This window comes from Mus caroli, chromosome 10 (assembly GCF_900094665.2).
Source record: "Mus caroli chromosome 10, CAROLI_EIJ_v1.1, whole genome shotgun sequence".
Lineage (NCBI taxonomy): Eukaryota > Metazoa > Chordata > Mammalia > Rodentia > Muridae > Mus > Mus caroli.
This window is the reverse complement of record NC_034579.1, coordinates 98,381,870-98,404,186: the sequence shown is the minus strand read 5'-3', so window position 1 is coordinate 98,404,186 and position 22,317 is coordinate 98,381,870. Positions and strand designations below refer to the sequence as shown.

Genomic DNA, 22,317 nt, shown 5'->3' with positions numbered 1-22,317 from the left:
TTGCCCCAGTAGTGATGCCTTCCAAAACTATGATACTTATTCACAGTCAGTATGCGGATATTGATAGAGTCATGCTATATACTTGTACCTCTGTGTGTGTGTGTATGTGTGTATGTGTGTGTGTGTCTACAAATATGTCATGTGTAGGTTTGTGTGCCTATCACTGGAATCCAGATACAGTTCATGAGTCTCATCGTCAACATTTTCATTCATGTGGTAAATTTTATGACCACCTAATCTGTTTGTCACTGACCTCCAAGAAAAAAATATTTAAAGCAAATATTTTAAATAAGTTTCAGGTATCAATTAAGATTGTTATTGTGTTGTATAAAAACTATATCTTAGTGTCCTCTTCCTTGGATTTTTAATAGTTTCTTAGTACAGTGGTTCGAGTTATATAGATATGATAATATTTCTCTGCACTAATGTTTGCAGCCCTAAAGTACTTTTTACTTATTGAACTCAAGAAGTGTGATATCTATGTGGGGTGGATATGGTTCAGTTGATAGTGTACTTGTCTAGCATGCACAAAGACCCTGGTTCAATACCCAGGGCCTCATAAAAGCAAGGTATACTGGTGAGTGACTGTAATTCCCACACTCTGGAGGTGGAGACAGCCTAATCAAAAGTTGAAGGTCATCCCAGTCTTCATTTAGAGTTCAAGGCCAGCCTAGGCCAGAGGAGACTCTGAAAAAGAAACAGTGAAAAATGACATGTACAAATAGGAAGTAAGAATCAATGTTATTGTCAGTATGTTTATAATAGAGAGGATACCCAATGAAAGTATCGTCAACATAAGGATATCGATGACTTTAAAAAAAAATATCTTACTTTGAAGATCAAGTGCTAATGTGGAGTTCTTTCTGAATAATATGCTGGGCTCTTAGTCACAATAAGCAACTGGGAGAATAGGAAAGTACACATTATAGGCTAATTCATCTTACTCACCATAAATGCTTCCACCAACAAGACATTTCTCTACATAGAAAATCACTGCCTGAAATTCAAGATTTATTCATGGAAGCCCATTATAAGACTGTTAGAACACACACACTGATTAACACAACACACAACAAATACTTGTATCTCATCAACTTGTAAAACAGAAAGCTACATAAAATATTCCTGGAAATTGCTACCAATTGAGAATGTTATAAGGAGGCTGCTGTAGTCTTCTTACTTGTAGTCACTCCAAGAAGGTGCTGAGGGACTGTAACTTAATGAGGAGTAGAGACTGCAGAAAACCCACAAGAAGACTCTGGAGACATACCTCAAAATTTCCACAATGCTGATGTGTAAGGAAAACTTTCCACTGGTTCTAGCATTACAATAACAAAGAAAAAGCTGCAGGTATACACACACACACACACACACACACACACACACACACAGGAGTTGTGTTAGAGTGGCTTAAAGGCTATAGTCCAACTAGTTCAATAATGGCTGTCTACTGACAGAACACCCAAGGATCCAGTATTTGATCAGTACATGCAACTGGATGTCCAAGCTAGTCTTCAGTACATAGCAGAATCTCAAAGAAGTAGGCTCTAATGCCAGTGGAGGAATGGACTTTCTAGTCTCCACAGCAAGTAGGCAAAGAGAACCTGCTTCCTTCTTTCATGTCCCTCATATAGGCAGCCAGCAGAAAGTGTGGCCAGTATTAAAGGTGGATCTTCCCACCTCAAAAGACTCAACTAAAGTGAGTTTTTCCAATTCCAATGATTTAATTAAGAAATAATCCCTTGCAGGTGTTCCCAGCCTCTTAGGTTTTAGTTAATTCCAGATGCAGTCTAGTTGACAATGAAGATAGCCATCACAATCGTTTACTGTACAAACCGATTTCAAATCTCTTTTTTAGTATCCAATGCTATTCGGGGATTTGTTAAAAAGTACTCAGAAATGTTTCTGGTTTCCTCTTGAGTACAATTTTGTTTTTTTTAAAAAAAAAATGTCATAAGTGATCCATATTGTGGTTAATGTAGTTTCACAGATGAAATGTTCTAAGGGAGTTCTAAGTTCTAAGCTGATTTTGATATCAAACCTTTTATCAGGGGCTTTATGCTTGGTGAGCACTACCCTTTAGTGCCAGGAATAATACTTAATGACCCTGTTTGCCCCAAGGCTCAGCAAATTCCACCCCATTGGGCCTGTATCACCATCTCTCAGAGCTGGAAGAGCATTCTCTGAGACACAGCTGCCTGCTGTTATGCTGAGTTTAGAATTTCTTAAGACTACATCTCATGGGTGAAACCTGAGTGGAAGAAAGTTAGAAGATGAAAGAATATGGGGCTCCTGCTTTGCTTGGGAATGGTGAAATGCACGTTGTCGCTAATTACCAAGTGCATTTACAGGGATGGCGAGCACAGAGGCTAAGTCTCACTTAATGTGCATTGCGGATACATGGTGACGCTTTTAGGACTTCAAATAAAAAATTTTAAAGTCCTAGATGCTTCCAGATGAGACCTTTCCTTTTTGTTTTTAAGGCAGATTGATTATCATCAAAGGAAAATATCAAAGGAACTTAAAATGTTTGAACTCAGTAGATTCATGTCTACATAGTTGGGAGAGGAAACAACTGAAGCAACTAGTCTTTTAAAAGCGTTCTGTATGAAGGGATATATTCAATTTTCCCCCTCCAGAACTGGAAGTTGAAATGAGAGTATGAATTTATTTGGTAACTGAGAAGAAGTTAGGAGGGAATAAAAACACATTTTACCTGGTTCGTAGACTTTGGTATGAGAATTTTGTTTTGTTTTGTTTTGGTTTGTTTTTCCCCCTATTGAACTAACTTGGTGAGGGATGAAAGCAAGATTTCTGCTGATGTCTTCTGCCTTTTTGACACTGTGTTTTGCATGCATACCTGACCCTCTCCTATTTCTACCTACACATCTTCAAAGGGGACATTTTTATTCTTATTTTATAGCTGCCAATCCTGAGGGTCCCATCATTGCTTCTCAGAGTTGTCAGAGAGATCCGAAGACCACTGTCTTGGCTACATATAAATGTTATTTCACTATCACTGGCTCCCTTCATCTTCATAGCTATGTGACTGCCCAGAAACTGTGGTTCTTACTAAAGGAAGATGACTTGAAGAAGGTGACAGACTCACATATGTAAATCCTAAATGATAAGTCCTCCATAGGGTCTTCAAATGAATTCTTTTATGGTAAATCTTGGAAAGCAGGTTTATATGTTCACTGGAGTGTTTGTTCCAGCCTTGTATCATTGGGGTACACAACTTACAGAAACATTGTCATGGACTGTGTCTATTTCCAGTCACACAGCTTGGATAAATGTGCTCTTATTACTTTTCTTTATTTTTGGGCATAATGTTTCAAGCTCGCAGTGTCCCCAGTGTAGTAAGGAATGTCCTACTGTGTCATACATAGCACCTGATTCTGATTGTTTTCCTAATTTCTAGAACAGAGTGAGTATATGTGCAGGAATCATTATATTATATTGTAATTTCTCCACTCAGGCAGCACAGTATTAAATGATTATATACTATACAAACATAGCATTTAAAAGTAATAACTTCTTTATTAGCTCTACTGGCAGTGACACAAAATTTAAATTCTTGGATGAAAAAGAAGCGGTAGTCTCTCTCTCTCTCTCTCTCTCTCTCTCTCTCTCTCTCTCTCTCAGTGGGTGGGGTGTGTGGAGTGGGTGTGTGCATCTGTGTTCAGAGTAAATGCAAACTTAACCTTTAACATTTCTTGGTTTTGCATCTGTGAACTCTAGTAACTACAGAGAGAAACATTGAGGGGGGAAATATGCTTTGTATGTGTACTGGCTTGTTTAGAAAAGAATGAGGAAAAGATGCAGCAAAGCACCTTTGATTTCACTAATGATGTATTGGCTGTTAAAACTGATATAGGGCTCATTTAAAGTATGTGGAAGATTTCTGCATGGGTTCTGTGTATATCAAGAGATTAAAGACCCAGGGCTGTTGCTATCTGAAAGAGACAACTTTAATCAATCCTTAAGACAAGGTTTCAAGGCTGTCTCTGTTATGATGTTTCTCCATTAAATGTTTTCAGGAGACAAAAATCAGGATAAGGTTTCATGTTTTTTTTCAAATTATAGGTTCAGCAGTTTTTTTGAGGTATCTTCTTTTTCCTGTAGCTGCATGCTGTTTGAATTCTGCTACTTGAAGTCTCTAAGTAGCAGAAATGAACTTTGAATTCCTTGCATATGTCTCCCCTGTGCTGGAGTCAGGCATGGGCTACTGTATCATGTTTTCAGTAGAATCCTAGTTAAGGCAGGTTATTATGGGTTGTAAGACATTTAAGGCATTTGACAGAGGAAATTGATATTAGGGGGTACCTTCCAACTCAATCAATGCCTCTTTAATATCAGTGAGTGAAGAAATCACCCAGAGACATATTCTGCCCTAGTGGGTTTGGCTGGTACCTAAGGTTTTATATTTGTAGCATGTTGCAGATGCTGCTGCTTCCAAAGCTGGTACATCTATCACAAATACGGGCAATTCTTCCTTCCTCTTATTTCTCCATTCTCCCAGTAATTTCTCTCCTGCCTGAAATTCACTTTGAACATAAGTGATAATTTACTATGTATGAGTATAATGATTCACAATTCCAATCACTCCTTCCCTTTTAATTTTTCAACATAAAACATATTTTAATCTTCCTATATCCAGGCTTTATAATCTGTCTTTAGAAGCCTTTGAATGGTTTGTGACCATGAAAAAAAATTAAACTCACATGATAACATGTGATTCATAGGAACCAATTCTAAAATTAGATTGTTAGAGTTAGCAGGAAGGCTCAACAGGGAAAGGCTATGGGTGCCCAAGGTGAATAACACATAACAGGAGAGAATTAAACACCCGCCTCACACACACACACACAGACACACACACAGAGAAATGCAAAATAATTTAAATTACATCATTTTAAAAAGTACATATGGTCTCTTTTCTTGAGACATTTCCTCTTTGTTGTTGCCTTCTTTAAAATAAAGACAAGGACCTATGGGTCTTAGAACTGTTTTTGATGTCTGCACAGAGTTTTTCTCTAAGGGGTTTATAAACAATTTATTTCAGATGTTTCATTACATGGATCATTCTTCCCCGTTGTTTTACATATGTGAGATTCTGGTGTGGCTATTTTAGGATCTCCCATACATCACATAAAAGAAATGACCATAGCATGTAAGAGAGGTATGGGTTTTCAGCCACTTTAAACAGGTGTGTACCAGCAGTCCTGGGGAATCAAGTCTTGCAGTCCATTCCTAACAATCTGACTTGGGAGGTGTTTGACAATATTTAATAGAATCCCAAAAGCACAGAGCAGAATACTGCTTAGTTCTTTGCTTTTCAAATATGATTAATGATTTCGTCATTTTTGCAATTAAGACTTGATAAGTATTCCAAGGACTGCTCTTTCTTATGAGGAATATAAAATATAACCTACACAATTATATGAACTTTGAACAATTCCTCATGAGTTTTCTCTCTTGTCCAGAGAATAAATCAAGGATATAAATGACTACTCTGTACCTGGAAACAACATATTCCTTCCCCTGGTTTTCCATGTGCTATCAACAATACCTTCTGATTAGCAATGGAAAGACTTTTTAATAATAGAAACAAAATTCTGCAGTGGAAATTAGTTTTATACATATACGACATACATAATAAATCCTGTTTTTTTTTCATTTCCTTTAGAATGTTATCAATTGTAATTCTAGCTTAAATTAACTCTTCTGAATATTTCCTTTGAGCATTAAACTTCTGTCTTAGTTACTTTTTTATTGCTGTGATAAAATCCCTAAGCAAAAGCAACTGAAAAGAGGCAAGGTTTATTTTGGCTTGCAGTCTGCAGAGCTGCCATCCCTTATGATGTGAAGGCATGGGCTGGTGGGAATTTGTGGTGATAGACACTCTACCTCTGCAGTAGGTAAGCAAAAACCCAACAGGAAGTTCCACAGTAATATGGAAGTGCAAGGTCCTTCCGAGGACTTCCAACCTCAAGTGAAGATCCTCCTTCTAAAGGGCCTTCAACCTTCTGTACCAGTTGCTTGGTATCTTTAAAACATTTTGTCTAATGCAGAGCCTGGTTTCTCTTTTGATCAGTATGTGCCTTCTGAATTGGAGGTTGTAAAGAGTCATTAGTAATGGCCATATGGATAATACTTGATGTCTACTGTTTGATCTTACTTCAAGGCAACTTACTTTCTTCTAACATCAAGTTACTCCAGTTCCCTACCTCCATGCCTTTTACGTTGCTCTGGAGAAAACCCTTCCAGGGCGTGACCGAAAAAAAATGCTAGTTCACATTTCCAGATGCATCTGAACCAAAGTGAATCTGTAATTTGGTGGAGGGCACCGTCATCAAACACCCTAGCAAGGGAAGCTTTTCTGTTTCATGCCAAGCAGGAGTACTTTTCTTGACATGTTGAAGTTGAACTTTGACATTTATGAGAATATAAACAGCAGTGGCACATTGTAACATACCATGAATATAGCAGAGTCTTGGCTCAAGGTTTGGTTAAAAAATAGTAGTGTAGCAGATTACTTTTCCTTCAAACATTAGTAAGATATGCCCGGTTCTCCAGAGAGCTAGTATCTTTAGTCATTCCTATACTTCATATATCTACTTGGGGTATGGCTTAATGCTTATTTCTCTTGACCAAAGCACAAATTCAAGTTACTAAGGAAAGCTGACTTTCCTTCTCGTTTAAAACCTGACTGTAGTTCTCTAATTGAGAGATTTCACTGACACATTGTTTCTTTTTACTTTTTGTCTTTTTGCTGATACCAAACTTTCCTAAATTACAGCTTTAAAAAAATTCTTCCACCACCTTTTTTTGCATACACATATTGATGAATATTGCATGTATGTGGGCACCTGTGTGCATGAAGGTGCACATGTGGTGTATGTGTATATATAATGTATATGTATAGTGTATATATTCATATATATGTATATGAAGGAAAGAGGCTATTATTGGGTTGCCTTCCTCAATTGATTTCTCTATATTGAGGCAAGGTATTTCACTTGAACCCAGAGCTTACTAATTTGACTGTTGCAGTCAGCCTCATCTTTTTTTTTTTTTTTTTTTTTTTTTTTTTTTGGATGAGGTTACAAGAAGACTGCCATGTTCACCTGGCATTCATGTGAGTTCTGGGAATCCAGGCTCATGCCCTTGCATTTCTGCAGTAACCCTTTACCTACTGAGCCTCGCCCTAAGAACACTCTTCCCTATTAAAGCCAACCTTTGAGCCATTTAGTGTTCTTTCAAATCATAGTTAATACTGCATATGTTATCTGAAATTAAACTTGGCAATTTTCCCATACCTTTTATTCTTCAGTCCTCATACATATTTACTAGACTGTAGTTCACTTGCGAGATCTTCTTATATCTTGTTATCTGCCATCTGGGAAGGTCTTGTGAAGCTGGACAGTCAAAAAATAGCATTACATGTTGATGACTCGCTGACATTTGGTGTCATCTACTGACAGGATGACTGAACCTAGTCTTTGGAGATGGGCAGTACAAGTTTATCCATTAGATTCATTGTGAATTCTCTTTTTTTAAGACACCAGTGCCATTTCTGGGCTTTACCACAAGCAAGAACACTGTCTCTGATTTTAGAGGAGACTAAAAAATCCACTCCTGAGGCTGGATAGAGTTTCTGCCTAGCAAGGGGTAGGCACTGGTTCAACACCAAGTACCATGCTCCTGCCAAGATAATAATACATCTATGGACTGGAAGGTTTGAGTTAGCACAATACAGTCTAAACCTAGTAGCTAAGAACTATACAAGTGAATAATCTTGCCATTGTTTGCAGGAATAGTCTGGCCTGGACATAGCCTCAATTCTTGAACCATTGTGAGTGAATTATGCCTATCCCTTCATCTTTCCCTTGACTTTCATTTTTTTTTTGTATTTTTATATTTTAATCGTTATCCATCTCAATTAAAATGTCAAGTGGGAGCATCCAGTTACCTGAGATTAGAACACATGCCCATAGTGGTTACCAGATAGCAAGAAGAGAACTTTTGTGATGAGCATGGTGTGTGTGCATGTGTGTAAGTGTATGTAAAGAGAGAGAAATAGGGAGAAGCAGCATGACTTTCTATATAAAAATATATTCACATATATACACATATATAAGGGTCTGTGTGCACACAGGCAGAAGCCCAGGGAAGACATTTTCCTCTAGCACTTTCTACCTTAGTGTTTGTGACAAGGTCTCTTGCCAAACTCAGAGCTCACCTCTTCTCTAGACTGACTGGTCAGCTAGCACTGTGGAACCTCCTGTGCCTATATCCCAGTGCTTGGAATACAGACATGCACTGGCACACCATGTGGGATAGTGGATGCTAGGTACGTGGATTTGGAGCCGTCTACAAAACCCAGTTGTTCTGTTTCTAAAACTTTAATTAGTATTTAGTTATCATTAAAACAATTTTGAGTGGGCACTAAAGAGCTACTCAATATTTAAGATCATTGACTGTGGCAATGGCAAGATTATTCACTTGTATAGTTCTTAGCTACTAGATTTAGACTGTATTTGCTAACTCAAACCTTCCAGTCCTCTTCCAGGGGACCCGGGTTTAATTCCCAGCACCCATATGACAGCTTACAATTGTCTATAACTCCAGTTCCATTGGATCTGACACCCTTACACATATTTATTATCATATTTTGTTCATATGTATTCCCTACACCACTCCTCATCTCTCTCCATGCTCATCTCTCTTTCTGATTTTCTTTGTGTCGTGTGTGTGTGTGTGTGTTCGAGAGAGAAAGAGAGAGAAATGAAATGAATACATACTTTCTTAAATCTTCAAATGTTCACTATGTTTATCTTGAAAATGCTCAACTGGGGGCTTAAAAGATGGTTATTTTTGGGTGTTTATTGCTTTTATAAAGGTCCCAAAATTAAGGTTCCAACACTAATGCCCCATAGCTCACTACTGCCTTAACTCCAGTTCTTTTGGCTTCTGTGAAAATGTCTCTGCACATGGTGCACATAAACTCACACAAATACACATCCATAGATATAAACCTATTTTTTTAAACTATAGCTAAATATTTGGATAATTGATTTTTAAATATATTTTCTGGGTTATCACTTTGAAACTGGAGACTCTGTACATATTATTTGTGTTTCTTTGAAAAGAAAAATACCTTTTGGGGTGGGAAACAGGTAAGTGTGAGTTACCAATCCCAACCCAAATGGGATTATGGGAGAAGAACATTTGCAGTGCATTCAATGTAATACCAAGTACAATTATGTTTTCTTTATGGAAACTTACTGTTTAGTCAATGTAATTGTAAATTTTTTAAGTTAATGTAATTTCTCTTCACTATGCTTCAGTTTTTGTTTGTCTGGCTTTTGTTTGTTTGTTTTTTCAAGACAGGGTTTCTTATTGTAACCTTAGCTGTCCTGGAAACTCTCTCTATAGACCAGGCTGTCCTCAAATTCAGTAATCCTTCTGCTTTTGCCTCATGAGTGCTGGGGTTAAAGGTGTGCACCACCACCACTACTTGCCTCCAATACTTCAGTTTTAAAATACATGGCATTATTTTATTTTATTTTATTTTATTTTATTTTATTTTATTTTATTTTGACAGACAAGCGAGCCTCAATGAAGCCGCTGAGAAGTATTACGATCTGGCAGCAAGACTGAGACCTAATGTAAGTACTTCTCCCAATGAGCACCATAGTGAAGGCGTGCTCCCAGGGCATGCAGTGTATTCATTAACACTGCCTTGTTTCCTCTTTTCCTCCCTGGTTTCTCTGTTTGAACACCCTCTGTATAGCTCTCCAGTCACATAACCACCCATTCCAGTTTCTTCGTCTTCCCCAGAAATTTCTCTTTTCCCCATTGTAAATCACCATTAACTTTCATCATCTGAATAGAGGTTTGATCATCACTAAATACCTTTTACTTGGATGAATCTTCCCATTCTGTGTAAGCTTTTATTGTTTCTCCAATGCTAAATCCTTACTATTTGTCTTTTACTCCATTTAAGCCTTCAGCCTTGTACCCATTTCCCATTCTAAAACTCCTCATTTTTAATAACTCGACTCTGCAAGTTTATTGATAATGTTTTCATTACAAGTTTTCCCTGGGTAGTCTCAGTTCCAGAAAGTGCGATGGATATAAATTAGATCATTACTGTTGGAATAGAATTACTATTTATAAGAAGCCAAGAGCTGCTTTTAGAGCTGCCTGACAAGCAGGGGTTTTTTCACAGCATCAAATTTCTCTCCTGAACATTTATTCTCATATGAACTCTGCACCACTGTGTAGCGGTGATGCCTTCTCCCCAGCTCTCCGAATGTAGACCGTGCATTTGGGAAGTGCAATTTGCAAACAATAATGAAAATGCATGTGTGGCTGTAGGACAAAGAATGGAATGGGTCTCGATTCTTTATCATGCCGCACCTATTGGACAAATACATGTACCGGGACTACTTGGAGAAGGAGGCAGATTCCAGATCATGCAGCAGATTAGGCAAACAGTATAACCAAGTAATTGATACAGTGTCGTGAGTCCTGTGGGGGTTAGTGCCCTGAGAATGGAGAGCTATGGGGAACTTGTGTGTGTTGGTTTCTTTCTTTGTTTTCCCCTTAAGATTGAACCATGAATATAAATCTCAAGTTTGATTTGTAGTAATATGTTATGATACAAACACCATGAAATATGTTGTGGCCTCATAACAAAAGATGGATTGGCGTTAAAAAAAAAAAAACGTACACATTCGTTTATGATTTTAGGACAAGAGAATCTTCAGATCCAAAGAAGGAAAGGGGAGATTTTGTTGTTGTTGTTTGTTTGATTATTTTTTATGGCAATTGTTGTACAATGCAGTGGTAAAGGATGGAGGCGATTCAGAAGGTATAGACTAAAGGGACCAGGCAGGCACAGATGGTATAGACCAGGGGGACCAGGCTGGTTCAGAAGTTATAGACCAAGGCCCAGTTATTCAGATTCTTCTCTGTCCCATCATCAGAAATAAAGATGCAAATGGTACCTTAGCACCTCCTTTACAGGAGAAAACATCAAAAGGTCTTGGGACCCTCCTACCTGTATTGTCTACTCCGTTCCCTTTATCTCCACGAATTCAGTTTTCCAAGATGCTGTGTTCTACAACAGCTGTCCCAAAGCACTACTCACAGTTAGCAGACTCCCGAGGAAGTGACAAGCTGTTTGCAACAGGAGAAAATAATCCCAAAGACAAGCAAAGTGAAGGCTAAAGTTTATTGTATGCTCACCCATCACTCACTTTGCTAGATACTTGGTGGGAATTTGCTTATTGCAATTCACAGCTGCTTTTGTGGCCTAGATGGTGCTAAAGGGTGGAGAAACTAATGCCTCACCCAGCAGCACTTTATAGAGTCACTTTGTCATTTAAAAGGAAAAAAGAAAGCTTAACAAAGTTTAAAGGGGGGTGGGGGTGGAGAGGCTAAGCAGCAAGAGGACATACACAGTATCTATTGGTAAGCTATCCTAATACTCAGTCTGTTTACTCATTTTGTATGTTCAGTGAGTACTAGGTCCTACACTGTAGGCACTGGAGACAGAGCATCCCTGTCAGGAACTTAAAACAGGGGTGGAAAGAGGGCACAAATGAAGCAGCTACTAATATCTCAGATAGTGCTGCAGGTTTGCAGAAAAATGAAGCTGTACAGAAGTTAGGAATGCACCACACACACACACACACACACACACACAGCCTGTGAATTTTCAAGTTTGACACCTAGTTTTTCAAGCAGTTTTTAAAGACTTTAAAAGAAGTCTTATACCTGCAGTCACATTGGAGACAGGCAATGAAGTGGTCTGCTTTCCTTTCATGGATGTTGATCCACATATGTTCTATGTAAACTACGTGATAATTAAGTTGAGCTTTTATTCATTGCAAATCGGGTCCTCTGAATGTCACCTTTAATATTGCATGGTGTGATTGGTTAAAAGATGGTCTTTATCACAGTAGAACAGTATTGGGAAAAGCAAGTGTCTGAGCCTCTGATAAAAAAAAAAAAAAAAAAAAGATGTCTAGGTACCACAGAGTACAGGCCTGACTTATGGAGTTGCTTTAAAAAAATGACTAGCCAAATCATAAAATCAATATTTAATCTCCAGTGCAATGCCCAAAATATTTCATCATCAAATTGCTTTTGAAAATGCACTTATTCAATGATCCTTTCCATATCTAGTAAGATCGCTTTTTACTGGTTTTGTTATACAGTTTATATTTAACAGGAAGTAAATGGTATTTTAATTGATAGATCAACTGATGTGAATTTTTGCCAATTAATTTTCTATTTGCTTGGCTGTTCAGTTGATATTCTAGTGTATATGACATGTCACTGAGGCCCGAATGATGGAATTACAAATTGTGTCACTAGTATTTTTTATTCAGAAATAGAGAACTATTTAAGCAACAGATATAATTTATTGGGGATCCCGCATTTGATCTAAATAGAAGCACCGGCCCAATATGTATCTTGCTGTTCATCCCCTTTGTTTGTAAAAGCATTTTTGTTCTTGGTGCAGTTAATTTAACAAATGCCCATCGGTTACTTGATTATATGAGAGAGGAGACCTGACAGATATCAATTCTCCTGGCCTGTTTAAATAGATCCATTTCCTATTTTATTTCTTTTGTTGGTTTTTGTTTTGTTTTGTTTGTATTGCTCATCTACACAATCAGCAGAACTTACACTTGCTTTTCATAAAGTTCTTCTTCTGTTTGAGTGAATAAATACCATTTCCATTGTGATCACCAGGGTGTTCTCTATGGGTAACTAAAAGTCTAACAGGGTGTATGTCAGGGCCATACTGTCTAATGTAAAGTGGGTGGCTTGTGTGATACCCCTTGCTACCACCATATTGAATAAGTTATTGATGGGAATGGAGAGGTGGTTCAGTGGTTAAGGATGGGCTCACCTTGCTTCCCATCAGCCACTTCAGCACAATGCCCTCTAACTCCAGTGCCAGGGATGCCCTCATTGGCCTCCAAGGCCACTGTGTTTGTGTGTATAACCTCCACTCCCACCGATACACACACATACACATAATTTAAAATAAAGTCTCTTTTAAAAGATTTTTATTTCTGAGGCCTACTTATTTCTTAGTAAAATACTGATTTCATTAATTTTATTATGCCCTGTAATTTTTATTCTCCCAAAGCATATTGTACTGCAGAATTTATGTTGAAAATGGATCGACCTTTTGTAGTGTATCTCCAGTGATCAAAGGTTGAAATAATGAAACCAGTCTAGATGATTAGGAACACTGCAGAGTTTTATATTTAGTTTTGTCTGCAATGTGGTGCCCAGTATGAGGCCATACTGGAGTGGGCAACTGAAGGATTGTGATCGTTCACAGCACGCATCATTGGTATGTTTGCTATAGCAACGTCATATTCCATCTTAAATTCTTCCTTAGCAGATATTGTGTAGAAATTGCTGTAAAAGTCGATCTCTTATTCCACTAAAGCATTTTTTTTTGCAATAAGAAAAAGGTTTTTTGTTTTTGTTTTTGTTTTGTTTTGTTTTTAGCAACATAAGGTTTGTTAGTTTTACTTTTTATAAGTAAGTTGAGCTTTGTGTGGAATTACCTCTGTGACGATCCTTTTCTGTCTACCTCCTCCATCCACTTAAGCACATCAAAAACTGCTGACTCTTGAGAACTAGGGAATATTTAAAGGGAACTACTTTGTTCTTTGATTGGGAATGATGCCAAAGTCTGCATTATCTTAAGGATAAAAGATTTAATGTGATGAATGGGGAATTTGCATGGTACAATGTCACCTACCTTTACTTAACTTCTTATTCACTCTGGCATCCAGAGGGCAAAATTACCAGGGCTTGGGTTTTCAGGGCAGACTTGTTTATGGGGTATACTCATTGCAGCCATTTTTAATTCAAGTGTCAACATTATATACGACTCTATGTCTAATGGAATAGAGTTTCACAGTTATGAAAATTTAACTCTGACCTTGAGAGCCATACAATATAATATAAGGAAGGAGAGGAGGGCAGGAATGTGTCTCAGTCCTCAAATATCAGAGCAATAAATAATGCTATCTAATAAGGGCTTGTGCAGGATGTAAATTAGGTGCAAAATAAAGGGAAAGGAGAAATTACTTTCATCTGGGTTGATCTTAAAAGGCTTCAAATTGGAGTAGGAAAGGTGAAAGATCCTTAAAAAGATAGAATTGTATAGATTTCAGCAAGAAGAGGAGAAGGAAGAGAATTTGAGCAGTGAGGTCATAGTATATAAAAAAGGCAGGAAGAACAGTAGGAAAAATGGAATTGTTAATTCACCTAAAACAGGTGAGATTCATTGAGTCTCACACTTAAAGACCAGAAGCCTCTACTCTGTAATATTGTTAAATAATATAATAGTAGAAAGTAGTAATTTAGGATGGCATAAAAATGTGTACTGTGTTCAGAGAAGTAGGACTGAAGACCTAGCCTTGGTAGGACCAAAGAAACGATCATTGTAAGGGTAAGGCAGTCAAAAGTAAGAGTGGAAACACAGTGGGATAGAAAAAAAAATATATATATATATATATATATATATAAGCTAAGCAGTAGTTGATGGCATATGAGTAGGAAAATCAATTGTTTACAATAAGTCCTTCAACATTTGAATTCAAGTTACTTAGAAACAAAGAAATACCACAAACAGAAATAAGATCATCAGAGTGGTGTGTTTATTCCAAGAACACAATCTTAGGTTTGAACTTAACACATTCTGAATGAATGTGTGTGCGTGAGTGTACTATCGTGTGTGTTGTCTATACACATAAACATATATATGTGTGCGCATGTGGGTAAGAGGGGTTATGTAGGGCAGCAGTTGATTTTGTGTGTCTGTCTTTCTCGATCTTCACTGTAGTTTCTGAGACACATTTCTCTCACTGTACCTGAAACTCATCAGTTCACTTAGGCTGGCTGGCCTGGCTGGCCTGGCTAGCCTGGCTGACCTGGCTGGCCTGGCTGGCCTGGCTGGCCTGGTTGACCAGCAAGCCCCAGAGATCCTTATGTCTCCAGCTCCCTAGCTCTGGAATTACAGATAATCACAATCATGCAAAAAATTTTACATGTGTGTGAAGGATCAAAACCAGGTCTTCATGACTGGTGAGTAAAGATTATACTGGCTGAGCTGCCTCCAAAGCCATATCCTGAATTTATTTTTTTTAATTAATAATTTTGTTCATTTACATTTTAGATGATATCCCCTTCCTGATTTCCCCTCCACAAACCCACAGCCCATTCCCCACTCTTCCCCCTCCCATTTGCTTCTATGAGGATGCTCCCGCATCCACCCATGGACTTCTGCCTCACTGCTCTAGCATCCCCCTATGCTGGGCATCAAGTCTCCCCAGGACCAAGGGCCTCCATCCCATTGATGCCAGATAAGGTCATCCACTCCTACATATGTATCTGGAGCCATGAGACCTTCCATGTATACTTTTTGGTTAGTGATTTAGTACCTGGGATCTCTGGGTGGTCCTATTAGTTGATAATGCTATTCTTCCTATGGGATTGCAAACCCCTTCAGCTCCTTCAGTCCTTCCCCTAGCTCTTCCATTGGGTAGAACTTCCTTTCAGGAAGTGCTCTAGAGAAAGGATGAAGATGTAGGAGTCATCTGCCACAAATAACTGGACCAGAAAAATGAGTAAAAAGTACCAAGTAAGAGAAGATCAGAAAGGAGAGGAGAGTGCCAAGTTCTAACCCTGGGAATTCCATCTAACTGCGGGATAACAGAAACATCAAAGACAGTTACAGGGTGTAAAAATCCTAGCTGATAAGCAGTGAACACTGATATAAAAGGCAAAGAGAAACAAGGATATGATTGTCCACTGATGCAGAGAGAAAGATGCCCCTTGGTGGCCTTTAAGATCCCATTTCCATACTAGTGACACGGGGACAGTTTTCAGGTACTAAGAAAATGAAGAGCAGCCATGGGGCTCGTTAAACATTCTGGAGGAAGGTTGTAGGAATTAAAGAAAGAAGACATAAATGTATAAATTTAAAAATAAAGATAGTTGTAAGAAGTGCACACATTTCAATGTGATATGAAAGATCTGTCCAAATACAAGAAGCAATGCTGAAAATATTGAAGTCTTAAAGAGTAGGTTTCTTCCTGGGAGATAGAAGGAAAAGAATGTGATATGTTGAAGTAACATAGGTGAAAAAATGAAGAGGCAGGGGACTGAGTTTATGTAGTAAGGGAGGAGGTGCCAAATACATTAATACATGTGTCATTTAGCTATCTTCTGATCCTACGGAAGAAAAGGCTGAATTTGGATTAAATACTCATAGGTTCCTTAGAGCTTTGAGGTGCACAAGAAACCATATATCTTAGAGGTCTCAAGTAGCCATTCAAAACAAACAGCTGCCTGTTGAAAGTGTGTTTTGTAAGCAATGGGTCATTTTATACCTATAAATGGATTTCTGAAATCACTTATAGATTAGACTTTTGACTCAGACTTCTGACCTATGCTACGTTTTATTCGTACATTTTATTCATACATGTATTCATATTCATTTCTCATTGGTGCACTATTTCGCTTTAGACATGTATTCATTGCATAAATATTAATGGGAAACCATATCCCCTGGATTATCTAATTGAAAGTTTCACGTCTGAGCTTTAACTTTCCCAGGCACTTAAATTTTAAATGGATTTCTGGATTCATAAGCACAATCTGGTGCTAACCTCCTGCCTCACTCCCAGTGTTGTATGTCACAAATTCAAAATGAGATATATAGGAATTTGGTTTTAAAAAAAAAAACTTTACTATGACAAAGTGCATCTGGCATCTGGTTGAATAGTGTTCCTCTTTTGTAATATGTTACTCTTAATTGGTAATACCTTTATACAGTAAAAATGCTCATAGGAGAAGGTAGGTAGGGCAGAATGAAGCACTGGAAGTCCAGGCAGAAGAAGTTGGAATTATTTGGATTGTTCTGACATAAGACATCTAAAATACCCTGAGCATAGAGTTGTTTTCTGGTGGGAATTCTATTTCTCAAGCATAATTAGAAAAAGAGACCATGAAATTAGGTTAAGCTAGACAGATTCAGATTTGACTATATAAGGGATATTTTTTGGGAGACTATTATTGAGATCACCGTTTTGTTAGGTGGAAAATGACAGGGTTAATAATAATTTGCTTGGGAAGCAGTTAAACCACATCTATGCTCATAGGAAGGGGAGGAACTGTCTGGCCGCTCCTGAAACTTTCCAAAAGTTGCTGTGATGTGGAAAAAATGTGTATCCTGCATCTCTGGACTTTTAAGCATTGAAATATATATCTTTGTGTGTGTGTGTGTGTGTGTGTGTGTGTATGAAATGTTTGTGTGTATGTGTGTTCTAATTATGGTTGAAATATAGGATTCCCAACAGAAAACATATGTGTGTGTGTGAAAAATAGCCAAATCAATTGTGTAAGTAAAAAACATTTTAATACTATACATAAATCTAGCACTGTCACAACTTTTCTGTCAGTTTCAAACATGTCTACATTTTATATTTAGAATATGAATGATGTTTTAAGTGGCTGACAGTAAATACGGAAATTTCAATCAAAGAATAATTTATTATCATATCCTTCTCGTACTTACATTCAGTTGACCCAAAGATATTATAAAATAAAATCCTTGATAGACTTACGTTCATTTCTCAAATATAGTCACCCAATTTTTATTCTATTCAATTCATAAATCCCTTTCATCGCATTTGTATGGTTATTCATTTTAGAAGTCAAATAACTAATTCTTGTCTAACTCCAGCAAGATCAGTATCAATGCTCTTTTCTCTGAGAGCTGTAGTTATGCTGGGATCAATTTTAATCTCCCTCCACCCATATTTCCATGGAGACATTTCTCTCTGGAGATCTCTTTTCCAAATTATACTTTGCTATGCCTTTATTACAGAGTCTAGCTTCTGACGCGCTCATTTCTCTCTGCTTACATTTTACTTTCTTTTTTGTTGTATGCTATTTTGTAAATGTTAGATAAACCAGAACACAAATGTACCTCTGAAGTGGCTACAGCTTTTTCTCTTGTTTATCTGATTTTCTAAGTCACATAATTAGAAGACACTGGGGGGTAAGTGAAATTCATGTGTGTGCTGTTGGTATGAGCAATTTGCAGCCCACTCTGGTGACCTAAGCTAACTTTACAGTTCAGGAGGTATTGGCGTCTTTCACAATCCACATGCAAAATCTATTTTAAACACAATTTGAAAATTATGTACAAGTGTACATGTGTGTGTGTGTGTGTGCGTGTGTGTGTGTGTGTATTCTTAGATTCACAACAGAAAAGACTCTTCACTGGAGGTAAGAAGTGGGTAGGGGTTTAAGTAGCTCTTGGCTATAAAGAAAATCAACTTGAGTATTCTAGTGTAAGGAACGTCAAACCTTGGGGGGATTTCATTTAATTATATTCTCTAAGCATGTTTATTTTTACTGCCATTTCTTTGAGGCAGCACCCTGGGTTTGGAGTTGTTGCTGTAACTGTGTGAGTCATGGGACCACACACTAAAATTATATCCAGTCCCTTCTCCTCTGAGAAACTCAACTATTGGTTTCTTTGAAAATTCAAAAGTCCTAACCACACTGGCCAATGTTCCCACCTGGGAATATGAGGGAGGAGTCTGGCTGCCATCTGCAGAGGTCCCTCATATTCCCCACAGTCCCCCTCTGTCTTCTCCACAGCTGCCTCCTCTCCTTGTGATGCTGTTATAGGTATTTATACATTGGATCCTTGATTGAGAACAGAGAGCCTTTCCCCCAAAAATGTACATACACTAGAACAGGAACAAATAGCTTCTAGTTAGTCTTTATGCCCCCTTGTAATTTAATAGCAACAGCTTACTCTGTAGTTCAGTGTCTTACATCACTCTCCCTTAGTGACTGAACCGTAATCTAGAAAAATTATACTCCTCCAAAAAGCAGCAGGTCCTGCAGAGTCAAAAAAATTTGTAGATTGGTAACCCCTTTTCTGTTCTGTCCTATGTCCTCAATAAAGAAAAAAAATGCATGTATTAAAAATGTAAAGGAAGACTTTCTGTTAGCATTTGTACCACTGAAATTTTCAGGCATGTACCCAATGTATTTTGACTATAGACATCCTATTGCACTCTTTTACCTCTGACTTCCTCCTCTAGTTAACCTATTTCCTCTTCCCAAATAAACTCCCTTGTACCCTCATAAGTCTGGATTCTGCATAGGAGAGCAATATGTGATACCATCTTAATGATCTGGCTTATTTTTCCTAGCATGATGATCCTTTGTTCTATGCAGTTTTGCTGCAAACAGAATTTTGTCTTTCCCTATGAGTAAGGAATATGTCATTGTGGATCCTGGCTATGTTTTCTTTATCCAGGAATCTACTGGTGAACATTAAGGCTGATTTTATAGTTTAGCAAGCTCTCTGAAAGTAGACATGGTTTCCATATGGCATGACTTTAATGAAAGAATGTATTTAAGACTATTGTGATGGGTGTCAAGACTATTGTGATGTAAAAGAGAGAGGGCAAACTCAACTCAAATTTAACCAAGACATGCAAGGATTTCTTGCAGAGTGGTTCCACAAGTCATTTCCCAACATAAAGCAGTTTGTCGTGCTGAATACATTATGCTAAAGGATGGGAGAAATGGGATGTGCAGAAGGGAATTTTTGACACTTTCTTTAGTTTGTCAAATGATAGGAACCTTCCCTATCAGAGGACAGTGAGCTCCCCAGTCTCTAAAGAGGAAGCAATATGGATAATCTGGACACAGACCTTCCAATGCTTCCCCTACCACAGTCTGATATATTTGGTGCAAATCACCCTTTCCTGTCTTACTTTCCATTCTTCGTGCTTCCTCAAATCTACCATTAAGAACACTGTAGCTATAACTGTCACATAAAAATTGGGCCAAATCAATGTATGTGGATTTTCTGGTTAATTTACCTTGTCTTGCCTACTAGTATCCAAGCATCCTGCTAGTATACCAGTATCACTGGATCCCTACAAGTGAGTCAAGATAGCTAAAAGTGAAAGATAACCTTCTCCTCTTATAGTAGCTGTGGGAGTGAGGATCACTAGAAAACTTCAAGGCCAGAGAACTCCTGCATCTGAATTGCATGGAATTTTTGCTGCAAGAAGTTCAGAAGATCAGGTACCTAACAGAAGGGCAGGAAATGAAATCAGAAACTGAAGGTGACCAGATGTAAGGGCTATCTTACTGCATGGATTCCTACTGTATGGATTTATCAACTAGAGTAAACAGACAAAAGATAAAAGGGAAGGGTGAGGCTTAGTCCAAAGGAAATGTAGAGGAGCCTATTGAAAGTTTGGTCCAAGATAGTATTCATCATCCTGGATAACTGCTTTCCCAGACTGAGCTGTTATAAAGTGCATGCTACTTAGACAATCTCAGAATCAAATGTTGTTCTTTTCTTACTTGAGTGGGTAAGTGCATGGAAATAACAGTCTTGATAAGTCCTAGAAGAGAAAGAAGAGCAACTTTTTAAAGGAAGGGTTAAAACTGTATGTTATATAAACTGTTTTATCCTTGATCTGTACACAACTGTTATTTCCTTTGATGTCAATCCAGCTGTGAAGAAAAACTCTAGTAAGGAGCTAGGGAAATGACTCAGTCAATAAGTTTCCTACACTGCTGGCGCTGAGATCTGAGTTCAAGTCCCCAGAACACAGTTGGCTTATGCTGGTATGTACCAGCACTGCAGAGTCTGTGAAGTAGGGACAGACAAATGACAAATGACTGAAGCTCACTAGCCATTCAAATCTAGCTGAACCCATGACTTGTAGGTTCAGGGAGAGATCCTGACTCAAAACATAAACATGGAGGGCCACTGAGGAAAGATACTCGAACCTGTACACTGACTTCTGTGGGGAATTGCAGGCTGGTCTCCAGTTGAGCTGAGGTCTGAATCCCAGTGGTGATAATTCACCTAAATGACATGGTAGGCGTTCCCTCATGCTCCTGGAACTCTGGCCCCTGCCTAAGCTACCATCCCACACAGCCCCCACAAGAGAAGCATGGTCAGTAGTCCTGTAGGCAATGGCCCAAGCTTTGACCTTCAGGCTAAACTCCTCCCCAGTGACAGTAAAGACCATAAAAGGGGTGTTAGGCCCCCACCTCACTCTCTCACTCCTTTGTTCTCTTACCTCTCACTTCTCTCACTCCTCTCTCCTCTTTCCTTTCTCTTTGTCCTCTCCTCTCCTCTCCTCTCCTCTCCTCTCCTCTCCTCTCTCCCTCTTACTCTCTCTCTCTCTCTCTCTTCTCTCATTCCCCCTGCATTTCTATAATAAAGCTCTAAAACCATAGAATGTCTCTGCTCATCAAGGCCCACTGTGCTTGGAGGATGGGACAGGCTTTTTCCTAATGAGCGTTTTTAATCTCCCTTTAGAAGACCTTCCTGTGCTCCAGTCAAGATCTGCTACATGCACTCTCACAGGTGTTGGAAACCTCTTCCCTAATTCCTCTCTCCTATAACCCTGGTGGCTTTAGCAAAGTAGCTCTGGGGTCCCCAGATAGGGCTGCCCCTGGCCACCCCATGAAGAGTGGGATAGAGGAATGCCCACCCAGGGATGAGTGGAAGGTATTTAGCAGCCCTCCCATGCCTGACAGACCAGAGAATAAATGGAACTCTGGTGAGGTGTGGGTCTTTTCTCCCTCCCCCACTTCCCCAGGGCCCCCTTTTAGTTTCCAACAGACATCCACATGCACGTAAATGTGCACACACTTATACACCACAACCACACATCTCATAAAAACATATGTGTGCACGTGCATGCACACAAGAAAAAAATGTGGTCAGGAACTTGCTTATTATTTATATCACAAAGTTAAAACTATAGGGAATTCAGCTTCTTTGTTGTTGAATATCTGTGTTTGAACAGCTCCTATTATTCCTATGGGGTTTTCATCTCTAGTTTGTGAGTGTGTCACTTTCTTAAGTAATCTTTACTAAAATAGCTCCTAGGAATGCAGTTTTACCACATGTGTGCATTTCCATTTTGAAGTATAAATGGTGTGTTAAAAAGAGCAAATGTGGTGCCATTAAGGATCCTGTGACAAGAAAGAATTTGAAATGGCCTCCTGATCATTAAATTGCTTTCATTCAAAAATAACTCGCTGAGTTTGGTTAATGTGGCATTTTAGAAGAGGCACAATTTTGAAAAGATGGCTTACACTGATTTACCAGATGATAGGTACGAGCTAATCTCAATAACTGATAAATATAAGACATTAATTGCTTAAATCACATGGGGGAAACAATGAACATTGCTTTTGCAA

General features: G+C 38.4%; 1 protein-coding gene across 1 annotated transcript in view; it reads left to right on the top strand.

Annotated features, from left to right (window-relative positions):
- Positions 1-22,317, top strand: part of Tmtc2 (transmembrane O-mannosyltransferase targeting cadherins 2) — a 381,875-nt gene that overhangs the window by 313,801 nt on the left and 45,757 nt on the right. The window contains exon 11 of the mRNA XM_021174328.1: positions 9,611-9,674. Coding sequence (XP_021029987.1) covers positions 9,611-9,674 — 64 coding nt within the window. The remainder of the gene's footprint in view (positions 1-9,610; positions 9,675-22,317) is intronic.